This window comes from Chiloscyllium punctatum, chromosome 34 (assembly GCF_047496795.1).
Source record: "Chiloscyllium punctatum isolate Juve2018m chromosome 34, sChiPun1.3, whole genome shotgun sequence".
Lineage (NCBI taxonomy): Eukaryota > Metazoa > Chordata > Chondrichthyes > Orectolobiformes > Hemiscylliidae > Chiloscyllium > Chiloscyllium punctatum.
Window position 1 is genome coordinate 50,610,223 of NC_092772.1, and position 22,940 is coordinate 50,633,162.

At 46.5% G+C, this 22,940-nt stretch overlaps 1 protein-coding gene across 8 annotated transcripts in view; it reads left to right on the forward strand.

Moving 5' to 3' along the window:
• LOC140458827 (sodium channel regulatory subunit beta-1-like) overlaps positions 1-22,514 on the forward strand; it is a 94,905-nt gene extending 72,391 nt beyond the window's left edge. For 7 of the 8 annotated variants that reach the window (XM_072553493.1, XM_072553487.1, XM_072553494.1 and 4 more), the window contains exons 4-7: positions 1,155-1,398; positions 11,613-11,754; positions 13,343-13,454; positions 20,485-22,514. In XM_072553493.1, the coding sequence (XP_072409594.1) occupies positions 1,155-1,398; positions 11,613-11,754; positions 13,343-13,409 (453 nt within the window). In that variant the 3' untranslated portion in view covers positions 13,410-13,454; positions 20,485-22,514. Of the gene's footprint in view, positions 1-1,154; positions 1,399-11,612; positions 11,755-13,342; positions 13,455-17,172; positions 17,218-20,484 lie in introns of all 8 variants that reach the window. The other variant, XR_011953716.1, reaches the window with a different exon arrangement.
• The last annotated feature ends 426 nt before the right edge of the window (positions 22,515-22,940 follow it).

Here is a 22,940-nt window from a genome sequence, read left to right on the forward strand (position 1 = left end):
AGTGGGCACTGTCGGAGGGTCAGTGCTGAGAGAGCGGGCACTGTCGGAGGGTCAGTGCTGAGAGAGCGGGCACTGTCAGAGGGACAGTGCTGAGGGACTGGGCACTATCGGAGGGTCAGTGCTGAGGGAGTGGGCACTGTCGGAGGGTCAGTACTGAGGGACTGGGCACTGTCGGAGGGTCAGTGCTGAGGGAGTGGGCACTATCGGAGGGTCAGTGCTGAGGGACTGGGCACTGTCGGAATGTCAGTGCTGAGGGAGTAGGCACTGTCGGAGGGTCAGTGCTGAGAGAGTGGGAACTGTCAGAGGGTCAGTGCTGAGCGAGTGGGCACTGTCAGAGGGTCAGTGCTGAGGGAGCGGGCACTGTCGGAGGGTCAGTGTTGAGGGAGTGGGCACTGTCGGAAGGTCAGTGCTGAGGGAGCGGGCACTGTCGGAGGGTCAGTGTTGAGGGAGTGGGCACTGTCGGAGGGTCAGTGCTGAGGGAGTGGGCACTGTCGGAGGGTCAGTGCTGAGGGAGTGGGCACTGTCGGAGGGTCAGTGCTGAGGGAGGGGGCACTGTCGGAGGGTCAGTGCTGAAGGAATGCCGCACTGTTGTAAGGTCATTGCTGAGAGAATGGGTACTGTCGGAGGGTCATGCTGAGGGAGTGGGCACTGTCGGAGGGTCAGTGCTGAGGGAGTGGGCACTGTCGGGGGGTCAGTGCTGAGGGAGTGGGCACTGTCGGAGGGTCTGTGCTGAGGGAGTGCCTCACTGTCGGAAGGTCAGTGCTGAGGGAGTGGGCACTGTCGGAGGGTCAGTGCTGAGGGAGTGGGCACTGTCAGAGGGTTAGTGCTGAGGGAGTGCCGCACTGTCAGAGGGTCAGTGCTGAGGGAGTGGGCACTGTCGGAGGGTTAGTGCTGAGCAAGTGGGCACTGTCGGAGGGTCAGTGCTGAGGGAGGGGGCACTGTCGGAGGGTCAGTGCTGAGGGAGTGGGCACTGTCGGAGGGTCAGTGCTGAATGAGTCAAGCTGCATGATTCTGGCTACTGCTCTCTAAGGCAGTGTGTTTGATCATATTTTTGTGTTAACTGACGTTCAATTTGAACTCACTGAACATTGTGCGATGTTTTGAATGCAATGCTGCTGTTGATCTGAAATTCTACATGATCTTGGTCTTCTTAGATCTACGAGTATGCCTACCCAGATGTGGCGACCGCCTATGGTGATTTTGAGAATCGAATCGAGTGGTCAGGGAGCAAGGAAACCTCTGATATCCAGGAAGCGACAATCATGCTGCACAATGTCAGCTTCTCAGACGCTGGCACTTACCGGTGTTTCTTCAACAGAACCTTTACCTACAGGAATGGGGAGTTCATATTCTTCACCCAAACAAACAAGACCATCAAACTGGACGTGGTGGCTAAAGGTACATGTTGTGTGTCTTAACAAATTGGGTTCAAGGTTTTTGCAGGTTAATCTGCCCTTCAATTTCTCCAGGAGAAGGGAATTGAAAGGCAGGACTGAGCTCTTCAGCCAGAAAGGACCATAAGAAATAGGAGTCGAAGTAAGGCTATTTGACCCATTCTGTATTCAATTATAGCTGATGGGCATTTCAATGCCACTTACCCACACTCTCCCCATATCTTTTAATTCCTTGCGTGATTAAGAATTTATCAATCTCTGCCTTGAAGACATTTAATGTCCTGGTCTCCACTGCACTCCATGGCAATGAATTCCACAGGCCCACCACTCCCTGGCTGCAGAAATGTCTCTTCATTTCTGTTATAAATTAACCCCCTCTAATTGTATGGTTGTATCCCCGTCTTTTGGAAACAATTTAACAGTGTCCACCCTTTCTAAGTCATGAATTATCTTGCAAGTTTCTATTAGATCTCCCCTCAATCTTCTAACCTCTAATGAATACAATCCCAGGATTCTCAACCGTTCATCGCCTACCATTCCAGGGATCATCTGTGTGAATCTCCGCTGGACTCGCTCCAGTGCCAGTATGTCCTTCCTGAGGTGTGGGGCCCAAATTAGCCACAATAATCTAAATGGGGCCTAACCAGAGCTTTATAAAGTCTCAGTAACACATCACTGCTTTTACATTCCAACCCTCTTGAGATAAATGACAACATTACATTTGCTTTCTTAATCACAGACTCAACCTGCAAATCAACCATTAGAGAATCCTGGACTAGCACTCCCAGATCCCTTTGTACTTTGACTTTATGAATTTTCTCACCATTTAGAAAATAGTCCATGCTTGTATTCTTTTTTTCAAAGTGCAATACCTCGCACTTGCTCATGTTGAATTTCATCAGCCATTTCCAGACCACTCTCCCAAACTGTCTAAATCTTTCTGCAGCTGAAAATGTGTTGCTGGAAAAGCGCAGCAGGTCAGGCAGCATCCAAGGAGCAGGAGAATCGACGTTTCGGGCACGAGCCCTTCTTTCTGCAGCCTCCTCACTTCCTCAGTACTACCTGCCTGTCCACCGAACTTCGTATCATCGGCAAACTTCACCAGAATGCCCCCAGACCCTTTATCCAGATCATTAATATATAATGTGAACAGCTGTGGCCCCAACACTGAACCCTGCGGGACCCCACTTGTCACTAGCTGCCATTCCAAAACAGAACCTTTTATCCCAACTCTCTGCTTTCTGCCAGACAGCCAATCCTCAATCCATGCCAGTAGCTCCCCTTGAACACAATGGGCCCTCACCTTGCTCAGCAGCCTCCCGTGAGGCACCTTATCAAAGGCCTTTTGGAAGTCTAGGTAGAAGACTATATAGTGGAGAAAAGGAATTGAAGTTTAGATAGTAGAGAGAAGGAATGGGGATCAGCTCCCATTCAAGAGAATCTCCCATGATCCCCAGTAATGTGGATACTGGTCTTCAGCCAATTCTATTCACTCCACGTGATATTGAGAAATGGATGAAGACACTGGATACTGCAAAGGCTATAGGCTCTCCCATCATTCCGGCAATAGTGCTGAAGACCTGTGCTCCAGAACTTGTCGTTCCCCTAGCCAAGCTGTTCCAGTACATTTACAACACTGGCATCTATCCAACAATGTGGAAAATTGCCCAGGTATGTCTTGTGCATAAAAAAAGGACAACTCCAATTTGGCCAATTACGGCCCCATCACTCTACTATCAATCATCAGGAAAGTGATGGAAGGTGTCACCAACAGAGCTATCAAGCAGCACCTGCTCAGCAATAACCTGCTCAGTGAGGCCCAGTTTGGGATCCCCAGGGTCACCCAGCTCCTGACCTCATTCCAGCCTTGGGTCAAACATGGACAAACGGGCTGAATTCCAGAGGGGAGGGGAGAGTGACAGCTCTTGACATCACAGACGCTGGCAAAACTGGAATAAATGGGTTTTGGGGGCAAACACTCCCCTGACTGGAGTCATACCTTGCCCATAGGAAGATGGTCATGGTTGTTGGAGGGTCAGCCATCCTAGCTCCAGGACATCTCTGTAGGAGTTCCTCAGGGTAATGTCCTGGGCCCAACCACCTTCAGCTGCTTAATCTAAGACTTTCCCTCCATCATAACATCAGAAGTGGAGATGTTCTCCAATGATTGTAAAATGTTCAGCACCATTTGCGGCTCCTCAGATGCTGAAGCAGTCTGTATCCAAATGACAAGATCTGGACAATATCCAGGCTTGGGCTGACAAGTGGCAAGCTACAAATGCCAGTCTATGACCATCCCCAGTAAGATACAATCTAACCATCACCCCTTCACATTCAATTGGTGTTGCCATCAGTGAATACCCCACTATCAACATTGCCCAGAAACATAAACACAGAGGCTACGAGAGGTCAGAGGCTGGGAATTCAGTGGTGAGTAACTCACTTCCTGACTCCCCAAGCCCTGCCCACCATCTGCAAGGCACAAGTCTGGAGTGTGATGGAATATTCCCCACTTGCTCTGGATGGTGGCAGCTCCAACTCGGGAAGCGTGACACCATCCAGGTACAAAGCAGCCCCTGCTAGATTTGCGCCCCCCCGCCCGCCAAACATCCCCTCGCTCCCTCCCTCCCTCCCTCCCCCCACCGATGCTCAGTAACAGCAGTGTGTACCACCTACAAAATTCACTGCAGAAACTCACCAAAGATCTTCAAGCAGCACCTTCCAGACCCACGGTCACTTCCATCTAGAAGGACAAGGGGCAGCAGGTACATGAGAACACCACCCCCTGCAAGTTCCCCTCCAAGCCACTCACCACCCCAACATGGAAATATATCGCCATTCTTTCAGTGTCACTGGGTTAAAATCCTGGAATTCTCTCCCTAGGGCCTACATACAGCAGGCGGACTGCTGCAGGTGAGAAAACAGCTCACCACCATGTTCTCAAAGGGCAATTAGGGGTGAGAAATCATACTGGCCAGCCAGCAATGTCCATATCCCACAACATGAGCTTTAAAAAAACCCTGCAGGCAGAAATAAGGGCACGCAGTCCGAGTGAAGTGCAGAACACCAGCTTTAGCAATCTCAATTGAGGGACTCGGTGGGACATGACTCAGAAACTGAGTGTAGGTTGGGACCTGAATGCTGTAAACACAGAACTGGGAGATGCAGAAACACGGGCAGCATTTGGAAGGAGAGCAACAAACTCTAGGAATATGACAGTGAGAAGTATGGTGACTGATCTGTGACATTTACAACACTGATTGCGACTGGAAACCATGAAAGCTCTTACGATTTTACAAGCATCAGGCTTCCAAAAAACTTCCAAAAAACTAATCTGGCCCCTAGAGCATTAGCCCTTCCCTAACCACAATACTTACCCTGATTGTAACCTCTGACCTCAGGAGACTAATTCCTTAACCTTCAAACAACATCGATGGCCCCAACATCCTACCCTGCCAGAACTTGGGCCTTAAATATTCGCTAACTGTAACCCAGATGTAGGAGAGAAAGGCAATATTCCCAGGTTTGCAAATGGTTCAGTGGGAAGAGAAGCTGTGTGGAGAATGCTAAGACATAGTATGGGGATATTGAGAGGCTAACAAAAATTTGGCAGATAGGGCGCCATGTGGAGAATTGTCAGCTTCTCCACTTTGACCAGAGCAACAGAGACGGGGAGAATTTCTTCCATGGTGAGAGGCTAGGATGTGTTCAACTTCAAAGGGTATCTGTGTTCATGAGTCAGAGTCATAGAGTCATACAGCATGGAAATAGAGCCATAGGTCTAACTCTATTGTGCTGACCGGCCATCCCAATCTGACCTAGTCCCATTTGCCAGCATTTAGCTTATATCCCTCTAAACCCTTCCAATTCATATACCCATCCAGATGCCCTTTAAATGTTGTAATTGTACCAGCTTCCATCACCTTCTCTTGCAGCTCGTTCCATACACGCACCACTCTCTGTGTGAATAATTTACCCTTCAGATCCTTTCCCCTCTCATCTTAAATATACACTGTCTAGTTTTGGACTCCCCCACCCTGGGGAAAAATCTTGTGCATTTATGCTATCCATGCCCCTTAAGATTTTATAAACCTCTATAATGTCACAGCTCAGCCTCCAACCCTCCAGCGAAAATTGCTCTAGCCTATTGAGTCTCTCCCTATAACTCAAACCCTCCAACCCTGCAACATCCTTGTAATCTTTCCTGCACCTTTTCATGTTTCACATCATCCTTCCTGTAGAATGCTGACCAGAGTTGACGCAGTATTCTAAAAGTGACCTAACCAATGTCCTATACAAGTCCCACAACATGACATCCCAACTCCTATACTCACTGAAGCTTCGGCAAGCAATTCAGGAGGCCAATGGTCGGGGGAATTTGTGACCCAGAGTTACCATGTCTTGCTGCAGTTATATAGAGCCTTTTTGAGTCTTTACTTTGGGCACTAAGTACAGTTTTGGTCTCCTTATCTCAAGAAGGATATAATTGCCTTCGAGGGAGTGCAGTCGAAGCTCACCAGATTAATCCCTGGGATGGCCGACTGTTTGGCGAGAAGAGATTGAGGAGGCTGAGTCTTTGCAAACTTTGAAGAATGAAAGGTGATCTCATTGAAACTTAAAGACTTACTGGCTATGACCTGGTCTGTGCAAGTCTGTGTCTCTGTGGCCTGCAAAATGGGTTGGGTGTTGAAGAGGGAGTCTAAAACCAGGGGAAGTTGTCAAGATGAAAGTCAGCCCATTTAAGCCTGAGATGAGGAGCATTTCTTCACTTAGAGGCTGGGGAACCTTGGGAATATTCTCCCCCAGAGTGATATGGACTCTTAACATAACAGCATCAAGAGAAACAGGGTTATGGTGGATGAAATAGTAAATCAGCTATGATCCCAGTAATTGGCTGACCACTTTCGACAGGTTAAGTAGTCTACTCCTGTTCATGATTTTTAGGTTCTCATGTGGCATGTTCTTCAGTTTGATCTGCAAAGTCCCAACCCTAACCCCAACATTTCCTGTAACTCTTATTCTCAAGCCCTGACCTAAACCCAGAATATTGTCTGACCTCCAATTAAATCACTCCTGATTCCCCAAAGCCTGTCCACCATCAACAAGGCACAAGTCAGGAGTGTGATGGAATATTTCCCGTTTGGCTGGATGAGGTCAGCTCCAACAACATTAAAGATGCTTGATACCATCCAGCCCAATGCAGCCCACTTGATTGGAACCACACCAACAAGCATCCATTTTCTCCCCCACTGATGCTCAGTAGCATTTAACTTTACACTGACATTAATGTGTATTAAAGTTAAAGTCAGTAGCATCAGTGTGTACTGTCTACAAAATGCACAGCAGAAACTCACCAACATTCTTTAGGCAACATCTTCTAGACCCATGACCACTTTCATCTAGACAGCAGATATATGGGAACACCATCTCCTGCAAGTTCCTCTCCGAACCGCTCACCATCCTGATTTGAAAATATATCACCATTCCTTTATTATCACTGTGTCAAAAACTCAGAACCCACTCCGTTATGGCACATGGACGGCAGAAGTTCAAGAAGGCAGCTCACCGCCATCAGTTCAAGGGGCAGTCAGTGCTGGCCTAACCAGTGATGTCCACATTTCAAGAATAAATCATTAAAACAATTGCCTCATTCATCCTAAACCTGAATTACTTATCTCTAAACCTATGTCTGCTGCTTGTTTCCAACATTAGGAAGAGACTTCACTCCAGCCATCTATTGCTTAGTATGATCTATGATTCCATTAATCGCTGCAACACTCAAGTTTCCACAGACCCCTTTGGACCAATAGTCCTTTTATGTATTTGTCACCATCGTTTCTCTTCCGTACCTGAGTAGAGTTTGCTGGAACTGCTGCAAAGATCCTGGAAAGTCAAGTGTAAATTGAATTCAGTGTAAATTGAACTTGGTGCAACTTTTTACATTTTACACTGGTTCAAAAATTATTTAGTCTGAAGACAGTTTGCCCTCACAACTGGGTGTGCAGATTAGAATTGTATTTAGTTATACTGAATGCTGCAGTAGGTCAGTGAGGAGTTCATTGTTGTGATAATACACATTAATGTCAGTGTAAAGTTAAATTGCAAGCTGTTGTAAGTGTGTTTGTAAATGTGCATTAACCCGATCATTCCACTTAGATTCCATTTGCCTGCCATTTCAACACACCGCCATGCTCCCTGGCCACCAAATCTGACTTGGGCTTGCTGCAGTGCTCCAGCGAAGCTCAGAGTTGGCTGGAAGAATAGCACCTCTTTTCCGCATGGGAACTCTGCAGCTTCTGGATTCAATATTGAATTCAGTAACTGTAGAGCCCGAACATCTCCCAGGTCCTTCACCCCCAACCTCCACATCCTAGGCCCTGTCATCACACGAGCTGTTACCCATTGTCAGCTGCTAATGATCCCCATGAGCAGCCATTGATATTCCCAGGCTGACCTTTTCCTATTTCTTTTTCTGCCTAACTACTGTTTTCTCTCTCTCTCTCTCTGGGGCCCATTTTCAACTATTGTTCTTCTCCCACCCCATGATTAGCATATTTCTGAAGAAGGGTCATTGGACCCAAACCATTAACTGCTTTCTCCCCACAGATGCTGCTGGATTTGCTGAGTTTCTCCAGCAATTTCTCTTTGTGTTTCGTCACAGTTCGTTCTCGTATTATGTCCATTACGGACAGATTGGGGTGGGGATGGGTTGGAGTGTCATTCCTCTCAAACTGGCATCGAGAAACCTTCACCACAGACAATAGACAATAGACAATAGACAATAGATGCAGGAGTAAGCCATTCAGCCCTTCGAGCCTGCACCGCCATTCAATATGATCATGGCTGATCATTCCCAATCAGTATCCTGTTCCAGCCTTATCTCCATAACCCTTGACTCCACTATCTTTAAGAGCTCTATCCAATTCTTTCTTAAATGAATCCAGAGACTGGGCCTCCACTGCCCTCTGGGGCAGAGCATTCCACACAGCCACCACTCTCTGGGTGAAGTAGTTTCTCCTCATCTCTGTCCTAAATGGTCTACCCTGTATTTTTAAGTTGTGTCCTCTGGTTCGGCACTCCCCCATCAGCGGAAATATGTTTCCTCCTGCCAGAGTGTCCAGTCCTTTCATAATCCTATACGTTTCAATCAGATCCCCTCTCAGTCTTCTAAACTCAAGGGTATACAAGCCCAGTCGCTTCAGTCTTCCCGTGTAAGGCAATCCTGCCATTCCAGGAATTGACCTCGTGAAACTACGCTGCACTCCCTCAATAGCCAGAATGTCTTTCCTCAAATTTGGAGACCAGAACTGTACACAGTACTCCAGGTGTGGCATCACCAGGGCCCTGTACAGCTGCAGAAGCACCTCTTTGCTTCTATACTCAATTCCTCTTGTTATGAAGGCCAGCATGCTATTAGCCTTCTTCACGACCTGCTGTACCTGCATGCTTGCCTTCATTGACTGGTGGACAAGAACACCCAGATCTCTCTGAACAGCCCCTTTACCTAATTTGATACCATTGAGGTAGTAATCTGCCTTCCTGTTCTTGCCACCAAAGTGGAAAACCAGACATTTATCCACATTAAACTGCATCTGCCATGCATCTGCCCACTCACCTAACTTGTCCAGGTCACCCTGTAATCTCCTAACATCCTCATCACATTTCACCCTACCACCCAGCTTTGTATCATCAGCAAATTTGCTAATCTTATTGCTGATACCATCTTCTATATCATTTACATATATTGTAAAAAGCTGCGGTCCCAGCATGGATCCCTGCGGTACCCCACTGGTCACTGCCTGCCATTCCGAAATGGAGCCGTTAATCACTACCCTTTGTTTCCTATTAGCCAACCAATTCTCTATCCAATCTAGTACTTTGCCCCCAATACCGTGCGCCCTAATTTTACTCACTAACCTCTTGTGTGGGACTTTATCAAAAGCTTTCTGAAAGTCCAGGTACACTACATCCACTGGATCTCCCTTGTCCATCTTCCGAGTTACACCCTCAAAAAATTCAAGAAGATTAGTCAAGCATGATTTCCCCTTCATAAATCCATGCTGACTCTGTCCTATCCTGTTACTATTATCCAGATGTGCCGTAATTTCATCCTTTTCCCCTGACCCCTCTTCCTGTGACATCGTCAGGTCTCCTCTGGAAAGCTTATACTACAGCTTTCTCCAAGTATTCATCCCTATTAGATTAGATTCCCTAGAGTGAGGAAACAGGCCATTTGGCCCAAAACGTCCACACTGACCCTCCGAACAGTAACCCACCCAGACCATTTCCCTCTGACTAATCCACCTAATACCATGGGCAATTTAACATGTCACCTGGCCTGCACATCTTTGGACTGTGGGAGGAAACCAGAGCACCCGGAGGAAACCCACACAGACACGGGGAGAATGCGCAAACCCCACACAGAGAGTCACCCCGGGGGTGGAATCGAACCCCAGTCCCTGCCATATGAGGCAGCAGTGCTCACCACTGAGCCACTGTGCTGCCCTATCTTTGACTGTTCACCCTTCTCACATGTTTAGGTTTCTCTGTCTACATTTTTCCATTGTTGGCCTGTTTATATCTTGATGTAATTACCACTCATTTCCCATTCCTCCCCTACCTTGAGTGGCTGCTAGAAAGCCATTCTCAGTGGTTCGACCAGTCATCCTCACCATGTTCCCAGTTCTGATTTGACTGTGGATCTAGTCACAGTCTCCTGAAGACCTTTCAGGCTAGATACCAGTTAGAATTCAGAGCACTATTTGGCTCTTTTACATCAGGTATGGTTCTGAAGCTGTGGATCACCAGACTGAGTCTACTGTCAGGATACTGGAGAGTCCTGTATCTTATTACTTTGGTTAGTGTTTGGAGTCTGGTGCACATGATAACAGGTTTCCTTTATGCCAGCCTCCATCCTGCAGTCATCTATGGACATTTCCAAGAGCAGGGAGCTATGCGGTGTAGGTCATCAGAGGTGCAGATACTGGGTTTGGAGCAAAGGTTTGGCCAGCTGAATATCATCTGTCTCCTTCAGTCAAGACTTTGGGCAAAATCTGATAAGGCCCTGCTCGATCTGCAGGCCTCTTACCCCACCTCCCCTCCACCCCCACAGGCATCCAACATGGGGACCAGCCTCTGTTGCATGATCATTCCACCTCTTCCATCAACTCTTGATGCTTACCTTAAAGCCTCAGGGTACACGGGTAACTTCAATCTCAAGGGAAGTTGAAACTCAGGGCCAGACATCCAATTCATGGTCTGGATCAAGTTCATCCCAGGACAGCTCATTAATTTGTTTATGGGTAAACTCGTGATCAGAAAACAGGATTGGAAAAAGTTTAGGGGTGGCACGACAGCACCAAGGACCTGGGTTTGATTCCAGCCTCGGGAGACGGTCTGTGTGGAGTTTGCACATTCTCCCCAGGTCTGCGTGGGTTTCCTCCGGGTGCTCCGGTTTCCTCCCACAGTCCAAAATGTGCAGCTTAGGGTGGATTGCATTAGATTAGATTAGATGATTTACAGTGTGGAAACAGGCCCTTCAGCCCAACAAGTCCACACCGATTCTCCGAAGAGCAACCCGCCCAGACCCATTCCCCTACATTTACCCCTTCACCTAACACTATGGGCAATTTAGCATGGCCAATTCACCTAACCTGCACATTTGTGGACTGTGGGAGGAAACCCACGCAGACACGGGGAGAATGTGCAAACTCCACACAGACAGTTACCTGAGATGGGAATTAAACCCGGGTCCCTGGTGCTGTGAGGCAGCAGTGCTAACCACTGTGCCACCGTGCTGCCCCCAAAATTGCCCATTTGGGAGTGGCACAGTGGCCATGCCAAATTGCCCATAGTGTTAGGTGCATTAGTCAGAGGGAAATGGGTCTTGGTGGGTAACTCTTTGGAGGGTCGGTGTGGACTTGTTGGGCCAAATGGCCTGTTTCCATGCTCTAGGGAATCTAATCTAATCTGTAAGGAACCTAATAGGAAGACCCTGTTTCCACACTAGAGGGAATCTAATAATTTAGCCAATCCCTCTTTCCAGTGTTTAGTCCATAACCCTACGATTGTGGTTATGTGCTGTTAAGTACGTCAGGTGATGTGCATCAAGTAGCTGTTAGTGCATGCAGGCTGTTGATCTGGAATGCAGTGTGTAGCCAACATTGCTGTAACATTCCAAAGTAATGCTTCATTGAAACACACTCCACTTTTATGCAGAAAACCGGAAACTAGCATCCATCATTGGAGAGATCATGATGTACTTTCTGAATGTTGTGCTGACCCTGTGGCTGTTTGCAGAGATGATTTATTGTTACAAGAAAATCGCAGCCGCTGGAGAAGAAGCTATTCAGGAAAATGCGTAAGTACCAAACATAACGACAAACTGGGGGCAGATTCAAGCCTTTCGATTGATGTGACAGACACCCTTCACAATATTTTTTTCAACTTCCCAATGGAATTTGACTTTCAAAGATGTGATAAACAAGCTTTAAAAAAAGATATCATTTCATTGGAGGCAGTTCAAAGAAGATTCACTGGGATGATCTCGGATATGTCAGGATTGTCTGATAGCAAAGGCTAAACAGATTGGGACTGGACTGTAGAAGAATGAGGAGTTCTTAAGGAATTCATACAGAATTCTTAAGGAGCTTGGCAGGGTGAATGCTGAAAGGATGTTTCCCTTCAGGGGAGAGTCTAGGACCAGAGGGCATAGTCTCAGAATAAAGGGATGCCAACTTAAGTCTGAGATGAAGAGGAATTTTTTTTCTCAGAGGTTTGACAGTCTTTGGAGAGTCTGTTCCTTGTGTATACATAAGGCTGAGACAGATTGATCGTGGGTTATGGAGAATCTGTTTAGCTTTTGTTCAAAAGACAATCCCTTCATTCTGGGGTTCATCCTAGTGGACCTTCTCTGAACTGCCTGTAATGAAATGTTATCTTTTCACAAATAAGGAGACCAAAACAAATCACAGTATTCCAGATGTGATCTCCCCAGCATCTTATATAGCTGCCGTTAGACTTCCTTACTCTTATACTCGAACACTTTTGAAATAAGGGCCAACATTCCAAGAGCCTTCTGATTACCTGCAGCAACCAATGAAGTTGCTTATTGAAGGATCCCAGAGTCTGGCAGAGAGAAGCTATTTCCTTTGGGTGGGAGAGTTCAGAAGAGGAGGAAGGAGTGTTGTCAGGAAGCAGGGGAGTTGTCCACCAGTACACACGTGGCTCAGGTGAAGCTTTAGGTCTGAGATTTATACATTCCTTTTTTAATACATTCACATGATGAAGGCTTGGCTGGCTAGTCTTGTATACCCTTGAGTTTAGAACACTGAGAGGGGATCTGATTGAGATTGAAAAGATTATTAAAGGATTGGACACTCTGGAGGAAGGAAACATGTTTCCGCTGATGGGTGAGTCCCGAACCAGAGGACACAGCTTAAAAATACGGGGTAGACCATTTAGGACAGAGATGAGGAGAAACTTCTTCACCCAGAGAGTGGTGGCTGTGTGGAATGCTCTGTCCCAGAAGGCAGTGGAGGCCCAGTCTCTGGATTCATTTAAGAAAGAGTTGGAATGAACTCTCAAGGATAGTGGAATCAAGGGTTATGGAGGTAAGGCAGGAACAGGATACTGATTAAGGATGATCAGCCATGATCATAATGAATGGTGGTGCAGGCTCGAAGGGCAGAATGGCCTACTCCTGCACCTATTGTCTATCGTCTATTGTCTATTATCCAACTTTAATTGCCCAGAGGGCAGTTAAGAGTCAATGTGCATGGAGTCACATGTAGGCCAGAACAGATCCTAAAGAACATTCATGAGCCAGATGAGTTTTCCCAACAATCAGTAGATATGATCACCAAGCTGCTGAACCTTCCCTGAAAAGACAAAACCCTTTCTGATTAATTGTAAAGCAATATTGTGTAATGTTCTGCTCTTTTATACAGATCGGACTACTTGGCAATTACATCAGAAAGCAAAGAGAATTGTACAGGGGTACAAGTGGAGGAATAACATCAGTCGATCAGCATTACATCTACAGAGTCTTTTTAAACATAGGTATGTGCATACGAAACATCCTCAATCCAGTTACTCTGCATAATGCAGCATAATGCAATCAATAACTTCAAAATACTTCTCAAGTTCAGCTGCTGCTTTCCTGTTGGCCAATTTGTTCACATTACCCTGCATAGTCACAAAAATGAATGAGAATAAGAATTAGAAAAAAATTACAGGAGTGCAGTAAAAAGTCCATAATGTCGCTACACACGGTACAAAGTATCTTGTTACAAATCTTAGAGAGTAAAATAGATTAAGTACAAAAATAGAGAAACAAAGAAAAATGCTAAAAGTTCTAGATTACAGTTCTTCAGAATATAACTTTAGGAACATTAAGAAAGATAAGCATTGCGATCCTTTTATAACCTCCAGTTGTTTCAAGCTGAGGGCTTTCCACAAGTGGTCTCTCTCTCTCCCCCCCATACGCCGGGCTGATCCCAAACAGGCTAGCGAGCCACTGACCACCATGTGTAACAGACAGACTGCACCACTCCACTCCACCCCCACTGACCGCTGACCACTCCACACCATCCCCACTGACCGCTGACCACTCCACTTCACCCTCACTGACCACTCCACACCACTCCCACTGACTGCTGACCACTCCGCCCCACCCCCACTGACCACTGACCACTCCACTCCACCCCCACTGACCACTCCACACCACCCTCACTGACCACTGACCACTCCATACCACCCTCACTGACCGCTGACCACTGCACTCCACCCCCACTGACCACTGACCACTCCACACCACCCTCACTGACCACTGACCACTCCACTCCACCCCCACTGACTGCTGACCACTCCACACCACCCCCACTGACCGCTGACCACTCCACTCCACCTCACTGGCCACTCCACACCACCCCCGCTGACCACTCCACTCCACCCTCACTGACCACTAACCAATCCACTCTGCCCTCACTGACCACTGACCACTCCACTCCACCCCCACTGACCACTGACCAATCCACTCTGCCCTCACTGACCACTGACCACTCCACTCCATCCCCACTGACCACTGATCAATCCACTCTGCCCTCACTGACCACTGACCACTCCACACCACGCTCACTGACCGCTGACCACTCCACTCCACCCCCACTGACCACTGACCACTCCACACCACCCTCACTGACCACTCCACAACACCCTCACTGACTGCTGACCACTCCACTCCACGCCCACTGATGACTGACTGCTCCACTCCACACCCACTGACCACTCCACTCCACCCTCACTGACCGCTGACCACTCCACTCCACACAAACTGACCACTGACCACTCCACTCCAACCTCACTGACCGCTGATCACTCCACTCCACCCAAACTGACCACTGACCATTCCACACCACCCTCACTGACCACTGACCACTCCACTCCACCCCCACTGAATGCTGACCACTCCACACCACCTCCACTGACCGCTGACCACTCCACTTCACCCCCACTGACCGCTGACCATTCCACACCACCCTCACTGACCACTGACCACTCCACTCCACCCCCACTGAATGCTGACCACTCCACACCACCTCCACTGACCGCTGACCACTCCACTCCACCCCCATTGGCCACTGACCAATCCACTCCACCCTCACTGACCACTGACCACTCCACTCCAACCTCAATTACCGCTAACCACTCCACTCCACGCCCAATGACCACTGACCACTCCACTCCACCCAAACTGACCACTGACCACTCCACTCCACCCTCACCAACTACTGACCACTCCACGCCACGCACACTGACGGCTGACCACTCCACTCCACCCCCACTGACCACTGACCACTCCACTCTGCTCTCACTGACTGCTGACCACTCCACTAAACCCAAACTGACCGCTGACCACTCCACTACACCCTCACTGACCGCTGACCACTCCACTCCACACAAACCGACCGCTGACCACACTACTCTGCCCCCACTGACCGCTGACCACTCCATTCCGCCCTCACTGGCCGCTGACCATTCCACTCCACCCTCACTGACCACTCCACTCCGCCCCCACTGACCGCTGACCACTCCACTGCACCCCCACTGACCGCTGACCACAACACTCTGCCCTCACTGACCACTGACTACTCCACTCCGCCCACACTGGCCACTGACCACTCCACTCCACCCTCACTGACCACTGACCACTCCACCCTACCCTCACTGACCACTGTCCTCTCCACTCCACCCCCACTGACCACTGACCACTCCACTTTTCCCTCACTGACCGCTGACCACTCCACTCTGCCCCCACCGACCACTGACCACTCCACTCCATCCTTTCAGATCACTCCACACCACCCCGACTGACAGCTGACCACTCCACTCCACACAACTGACCACTGACTGGTCTACCCCACTCCAGCCCCACTGACCATTGACCATCGAACTCTGCTCCGGCCCCCTGACCCCTGACCGTCCTACTCTGCTCTGGCCCCTGACCATCCCGCTCTGCTCCGACCTCCTGAGGCCTGACCATCCCACTCTGCTTTGGCCCCTGACCACTGACCATCCCGCTCTGCTCTGGCCCCCTGACCACTGACCATCCCGCTCTGCTCCGGCCCCCTGACCACTGACCAGCCACTCTGCTCTGGCCCTCTGACCATCCCCATTCTGCACCAGCCCTCTGACCACTGCCCATCCTGCTCTGCTCCGTCCACTGCCCATCCTTCTCTTCTCTGGAACTAGAGTTTGTTCTGAGTGAGAGGTGAGAGTGTCTGGAGGAAACATGCAGCAATATTTGTATAACAAAGCAGAGACTGTATCATCAGTAAAGAAACATCAGCTGGGAGCTGAGGCAATCAAATATCAAGTGATTTTGACACTTGGATGTCAGAAGCGTTGTCCTACAATATTGTTCTTTCTTGTGTCAGCAGTAACTCTCTCTTGATCTGACCAACAGTCATTCATCGACCGTAAGGGGATACTTTCTGCTTGTTTGGAGGAACATTGACCCCTGTCCATAATAACTATTATTACAATGGAGTCTGTATTTTAATAGTATGCTGAGCCACTCTGACATGAATATGAATGTTAGTGATTGATGTTTCCCATAGGGAAATGGGAGGGATGAGATCTTCCTGCAATAAGAAGCAGCTTCACCTGTTGCTAAAACACAATGTCTCCAAAATTAAACAGGCTTGAATTTCACAGGATTTGCATAGTTCCTGCTGAGTGCAAGATGAGAAGCTCTGACAAAGTGGTTAGCATCTTTGCCAGCAGCATTCAAGATCTGTACAATCACAACTATTTGTGGTAAATATGTTCATAATGAATAGGTTATCCCATTGTGTAGTCTACGACAGCCAGTGTTATGTTAACAGATCAATGGTACCATGTGTTATTTAATGTCCGAGGGCCCTAACATCACAAATACCAGTCTTCAAACAATTTTATTGACTTCACGTTATATTAAGAAACAGCTGAAGGCACTGGCTTTTTTAAAATTCATTCATTGGATGTAAGCATTACTGATTGGGCCAACATTCATAGCTCATCCATAATTGCTGCAGCAAGGTGCAGATGAGCTGCTGCCTTAAATCCCTACAGTTCATATGCTGCAAGAGCCAACCATCTGGCACGACAGAACTTCAGGATCTTGACCCATTGACACTGAGGTATCAGTAATATCGTTTCATGGCAAAATAATCTGTGGTGTGGAGCATGACTTCAAGGTGTTGATGTTCCGTTGTATTTGCTGCCCTTGTCCTTCTAGGTGGCAGTAATCATAACTTTGGAAAGGGCTGTCAAAGGAGCATTGGTAAGTTAATACTGAGCACCTTGTAGTTGCTACATAGTGCTGTCACTGTGCATTGGTAGAGAAGTAAGCAAAGGCTTGAGGTGGTGAATTAATGGGATGCTGAAGGTGATTGAGCCTAGGATGCTACCCTGAGAAACTCCTGAAGAGACATATCGAAGCTGAAGTGACTGACCTCCAGTAGCCACAACCATCTTCCTATGTGCCAGGTATGACTCCAACCAGCAGAGATAGTCCTCCCTGATTCCTATTGACTCCCGCCAGGGCTCCTTGATGCCACATTCAGTCAAATGCGGCCTTGATGTCAAGGGCTATCACTCTCCCCTCCCCTTTGGAATTCAGCTCTTTTGGCTATAAGCTCTTCATGCTATCAACTCTCCTGCCCCTTGGATGCTGCCTGACTGGCTATGCTTTTCTAGCACTACATATTTTGACTCTGATCTGCAGTATCAGCAGCCCTCGCTTCTTTCTTCTTTTGTCCGTGTTTGAACTAAGGCTGTAATGAGATCAGGAGCTGAGTGACCCCAGGGGAACCCAAAATGGGTGTCACTGAGCAGGTTATTAGTGAGCAGGTGCTGCTTGATGACCCCTTCCATCACTTTACTGATGATCAATAGTAGACTGATGGGGTGGGAATTGGCCGGGTTGGATTTGTCCTGCTTTTTATGTACAAGACATACCTGGGCAATTTTCCACGTTGCTGGGTAGATGTCAATATTATAGCTGTACTGAAAGAGACTGGCTAGGGGAGCAGCAACTTCTGGAGTACAGGGTTTCATTACTATTGTCAAAATGACATGAGGGCCCATCGTTTTTTAAGTATCAAGTGCCTCCAACCTTTTCTTGATATCACCTGGAGTGAATCGAATTAGGTGAAGACTGGTATCTGTGTTGCTGGGGACCACTGGAGATAGAATATTTGTCAATACCATCACTGCATCACTGTGCACTACTGGTTGAAGATTATTTTAAATATTTCAGCCTTATTTTTTGCATTGATGCATTGGACTGCCCCTCCTTTGAGTTTGGAGATATTTGGGGAGCTCCTCATTCAGTAAGTTGTTTAGCTTTATTAATCATTAGGAATTAGATTTGTGATGAAGGGCTTATGCCCAAAATGCTGATCTCCTGCTCCTCAGATGTTTCCTGACCTGTTGTGCTTTTCTAGCACTACACTCTCAACTTGTTAAATTTCAGCTGAATTATTATGTACAGCTGTGGAAAGATGTGAATGCATTGGAGAGAGAGCAGAAATAGCTTACAAGAATGGTTCCTTGGTGAAGAACTTCAGTGTTGAGGATAGTTTGAAGAAGTTGGGACTGTTCTCATGACGAGAGAGGCTGAGAGGAAATCTAAGTGACATTTTCAAAATCAAGAGTGGGCTGGAGAGACTAGGTAGGGAGATAATGTTTCCACTTGTAAAAGAAACAAGAATGAGAGGGACGTAACTTTGAAGTGAGGCGCAAAAGAAACAAGGGTGATACACGAATTTTTTTCACACAGGGAGTGGTTAGCATATGGAAATGTACTATCTGGAAATGTGGTGGAGGTAGCTTCAATTCAGGCATTCAGGAGGATATTGGGCTGTTACTTGGCAGGAAATTGGCATGAGGTAATAATGCTTGTTTGAAGATCTGATACAGGCACAATGGATTGAAGAGGCCTTCTTCTGACCAGTAACAGTTCTGTAATTAAGTGAATGACTGGAGATGGCAGGACTGCAGAACGTAGTTCTGATCCATTGGCAATGAAACTAGTTAGCTCTGTCGACTACTTGCTGCTTCTGTTTGGAATATGTTGACACTTCAGCTTTACGTATGCAGGTGCTGCTCCTGGAACACTGTTCTGCTGTTTTTATTAAATTGGGTTGATCTCCTGGCTTGATGCTATTGGTTGATTGGGGAAAATTGCTGATCTGTGAGGTTGCAGATTGTGTTGGAGTATTATTCTGCTGCTGTTGATGGCCTACAGTATTTAATTGTTGCCCAGTCTTGAGTTGCTAGATCTATATCTAGTCTGTCCTATTTAACATGATTACAGTATCTATTATACAGTGCGGGATATTCACAATGTGAAGGTGGGACTGTGTCTGCACCAGGACTGTGTAGTGGTCACCCTTACCGATACTTTCATGGACAGATGCTTCAGCAGCCAGAGGTTGGTAATGGTGAGGTCAAGTAGGCTTTCCCCCCTTGTTTGGTCCCCCACGATGAGCAGACCCAGTCTAGCAGCTATGTCCTTTAGGACCTGCCCAGCTCAATCAATAGCGTTGTGGCTGAGCTATTCTTGGTGGTGGACATTGAAATCCCTCATCTGGAGTGTATTCTACTATCTTGCCACCCTCAATGTTTCTCCAATGTTTATTCATCAGCCGAGAGAGGACAGTGTGTGGTAATCAGCAGGAGGTTTCTTTGCCCATTTTTGATCTGATGTCATGAGACTTCATGGGGTCGAGTCAATGTTGAAGACTCAGAGGGCTACTTCCTCTCAACTGCATCCCACTTCCCACCACCCCTGCTGCATCTGTCCTGCTAGTAGGATAGACACACCCAGGGCTCGTGCTTGTAGTGTCTGGGACATTATCTGGGAGTCAAATTTGACTCATCTCGAGACAATTTTCCTGGTTTAGTAAGAAGAACTTTTCAGTGTTGTAGGGGACTGTGTTTGAAGTTGGTTCTGATCTGGCAGTCTATCCAATATCTTTTTTTTTGAAGCATTGTAGCATTTGGTACAAACAAATGGCTTGCTCGGCTATTTCAGAAGAATTACATGTAGGGCCAGATCAGGTAAGAATGGCAGATTTCCTTCCTAAAGGATACCAGATGTGTTTTTATGACAATTGACAACAGTTACACAGCCACCATGAATGCAAGGTGCTGTAAATTGAAATTGCACCATCAGCTGCTGTGGGATTCAAATCCAAGTTACCAGAGTATTACCTGGGTCTCTGGATTATTAATCCAATAGCAATATCTCAACACCATCATCTCCCCCAAAGTACAGCACATGTAAGATCAGACAATTGACAAATAATCTATGAAAACCAGACTAGTGTTTTCTTGTCATGTAAGTACAATTGGACTACTGACCATGTATATGGACACAGAAATGTGAGGGTGCATACATGAGGATCAGTGGTCGGCACAACATCGTGGGCTGAAGGGCCTGTTCTGTGCTGTACTGTTCTCTGTTCTATGTTTTAGAATTGTATAGAGCATGTCTTACGAGAACATTGCAATTAAGATGAGTATTGGCTCATTTTGTTTACAGATGTTGGGAAAAGTGAGAAAGAATTGATAAATGGAATGGCCATGTGAGTGAACAGCTTCTAGCTTCATGAAGGAGCTAAACTTCATCATCTTGACTCTTTTATGAAACTCAAGTTTCACTTCCAAGAGAATGTTTAAGACACTAAAACAAGCATGTTCAAACACAATCAATACTGCACTTGACAAGGTCTTCCTCATTTGCCAACCTGACTAAGCTGTGGCCTTGGAACTGCACTACAGTGCTTACAGGATAGCAATCTAGCTGCAACCTTGCAATGCAAATTTAATCTTTTTTTAACAAATTGATTATGCCACAAAAATGCTTGCAAAATCTTGACCAACAAAGCAGATTTTCTTTTGATGTTGCCAGTTATTTCACTGCAAGGTTTGAAGGTTGTGCATTGTCTTGTATCGAATGCATTTTTTGTTTGTTGTGCCATTACTTCACATCATTCATTCATCACTATCTTTTCATTCCTTACTGTCCACACCACAGGTGGATTGTCTGGAATGAAAACTGCATCACAAAGTCTGAAACACAACGTAAAAAGTGTACATCTGAAATAAAACTAAAGTCCTGGTAACATATAAATCGGTGAGCATTGCTAAGCAGATATTTAAGAAATCTTTCACTTCAGAATTTGATATTTTGACTCACTTCTGAAACTTAAACTTTCCAGAATTTATATTTTAATATTTTCATTGTTGTACACTTCTTGTAATTTGTTCTAATTTGAATGTTTTCCATCCCTCCAATCAGGAATCTTTTTGATGCTTGTAATCCTGTGATGAAATAACTTCAGTTTTTCGCATGTTGCTTCAGGTCCTTAACAAGGAAGTAGTTTTGCACAATCTTGTGGCACAGTGGTAGTGTGTTTGTGTCTAAGCGATCAAATCCATCTGTGAGTCCCACATGCCTTGAATGTGTGTTATAGCTTGTTCAAACAGGCTGATTAAAATAACTATCCACTCTACTGTTCCCTGAAGGAGTAGGGCTGGAGCAGGGAAGGGCAGAGCAATGAATCAAATTGGAGCTCCATCAGTCAGGAAGGCAGTCAGCTCTGTCCCAGAGGGAAGGAATTGTCCAAAACAGCATCATCATTTATTCGTGCAATAACTGGTAGATATTTTAATCGTCCAGTTCAAACATTGTGATATGTGAGATTTGAACTGGATCTTCTGGCCCAGAGGTAAGGATACTACCATTGCACCTCAAGATCCCTCACTGCACTAACTGTTGTGCTGTCAATCTATTGTTAACTGTTTACCTTTGACTTATTTTGCTGATATCCCTTATTGAGGCTTCATGAGTAAAGCTTCAGCATCCAACACACATTGTATGCCTCTTCTCGCAGCCCATCTATTTTATACATGTAGACATCCTGCTGCAAGTGCTAACTCACAGTCCTGTTCATCTGCTCACTGACACAAGTCCATTTCCCCAGTACATTTGCATTGTACACTTGCAGTTACTTCCCATTCAAGTGAATACCTGGAAACTTTCCTGTCAGCTCGTTGCATTCCTACATTTATACTGCATGCCTTTTGTCACAAGTAGATCTGATCTCCTATCTTAATGCATGATCTGTGGGTCAGTAACAGGACTGGTACCTTACCTTAAAGCATGGATGTGAAATCCTCACAGTTTCTTCACATTTTCCAGTGGAGTCAACCAGAGGTGAAAGTTCAAACCTCCCTGCATAGAAAGCAATGAGTCAGTCCACAAAACACCAACATCAAACTATAGATTTTAACTGAGTTTGGCATCGGAACTGCTACTTCAAAATCAATATGCAACTTTGAGGCTTGTCATGTACAAACATCTGAATTGTGGGCATATCCTGTACCTCAGCATGTCTATGAACTGTGTAGCTCCCCTGAAATGTAAAAGACATGTGGTGTATCCTGCACAGGCAGCATGGTTTTGTATGATTGTAAGAAAACTGTTTCATTAGAAAATCCTGGGCCAAACAGCTGGCTTCAGAACAAATACATTTAATTTTCATAACAAAAAATAAATGGTGTACTGTGCTCCTGTTACATCTTTATTTGTAATAATGGTATTGAAAACGGTTAGATTTGACACCTCTGATGGCTCATACACAGAACATAGAGCATTACAGCACAGTACAGGCCCTTCAACCAATGTTGTGCCAATCTGTGGAACCAATCTGAAGTCTATCTATCCTATACTATTCCATTCTCGTCCATATGCCGATCCAATGACCATTTAAATTTGGCGAGTATACAACTGTTGCAGGCAAGACATTCCACGCCCCTACTACTCTCTGAGTAAAGAAACTACCTCTGACATCTATCTTATATCTATCACACCGCAGTTTAAAGCTATGTCTCCTCATGCTAGCCATCAGCATTTGAGGAAAAAGGGTCTCATTGTCCACCCTATCTAACCCTCTGATTATCTTCTATGTCTCAATTAAGTCACCTCTCAACCTT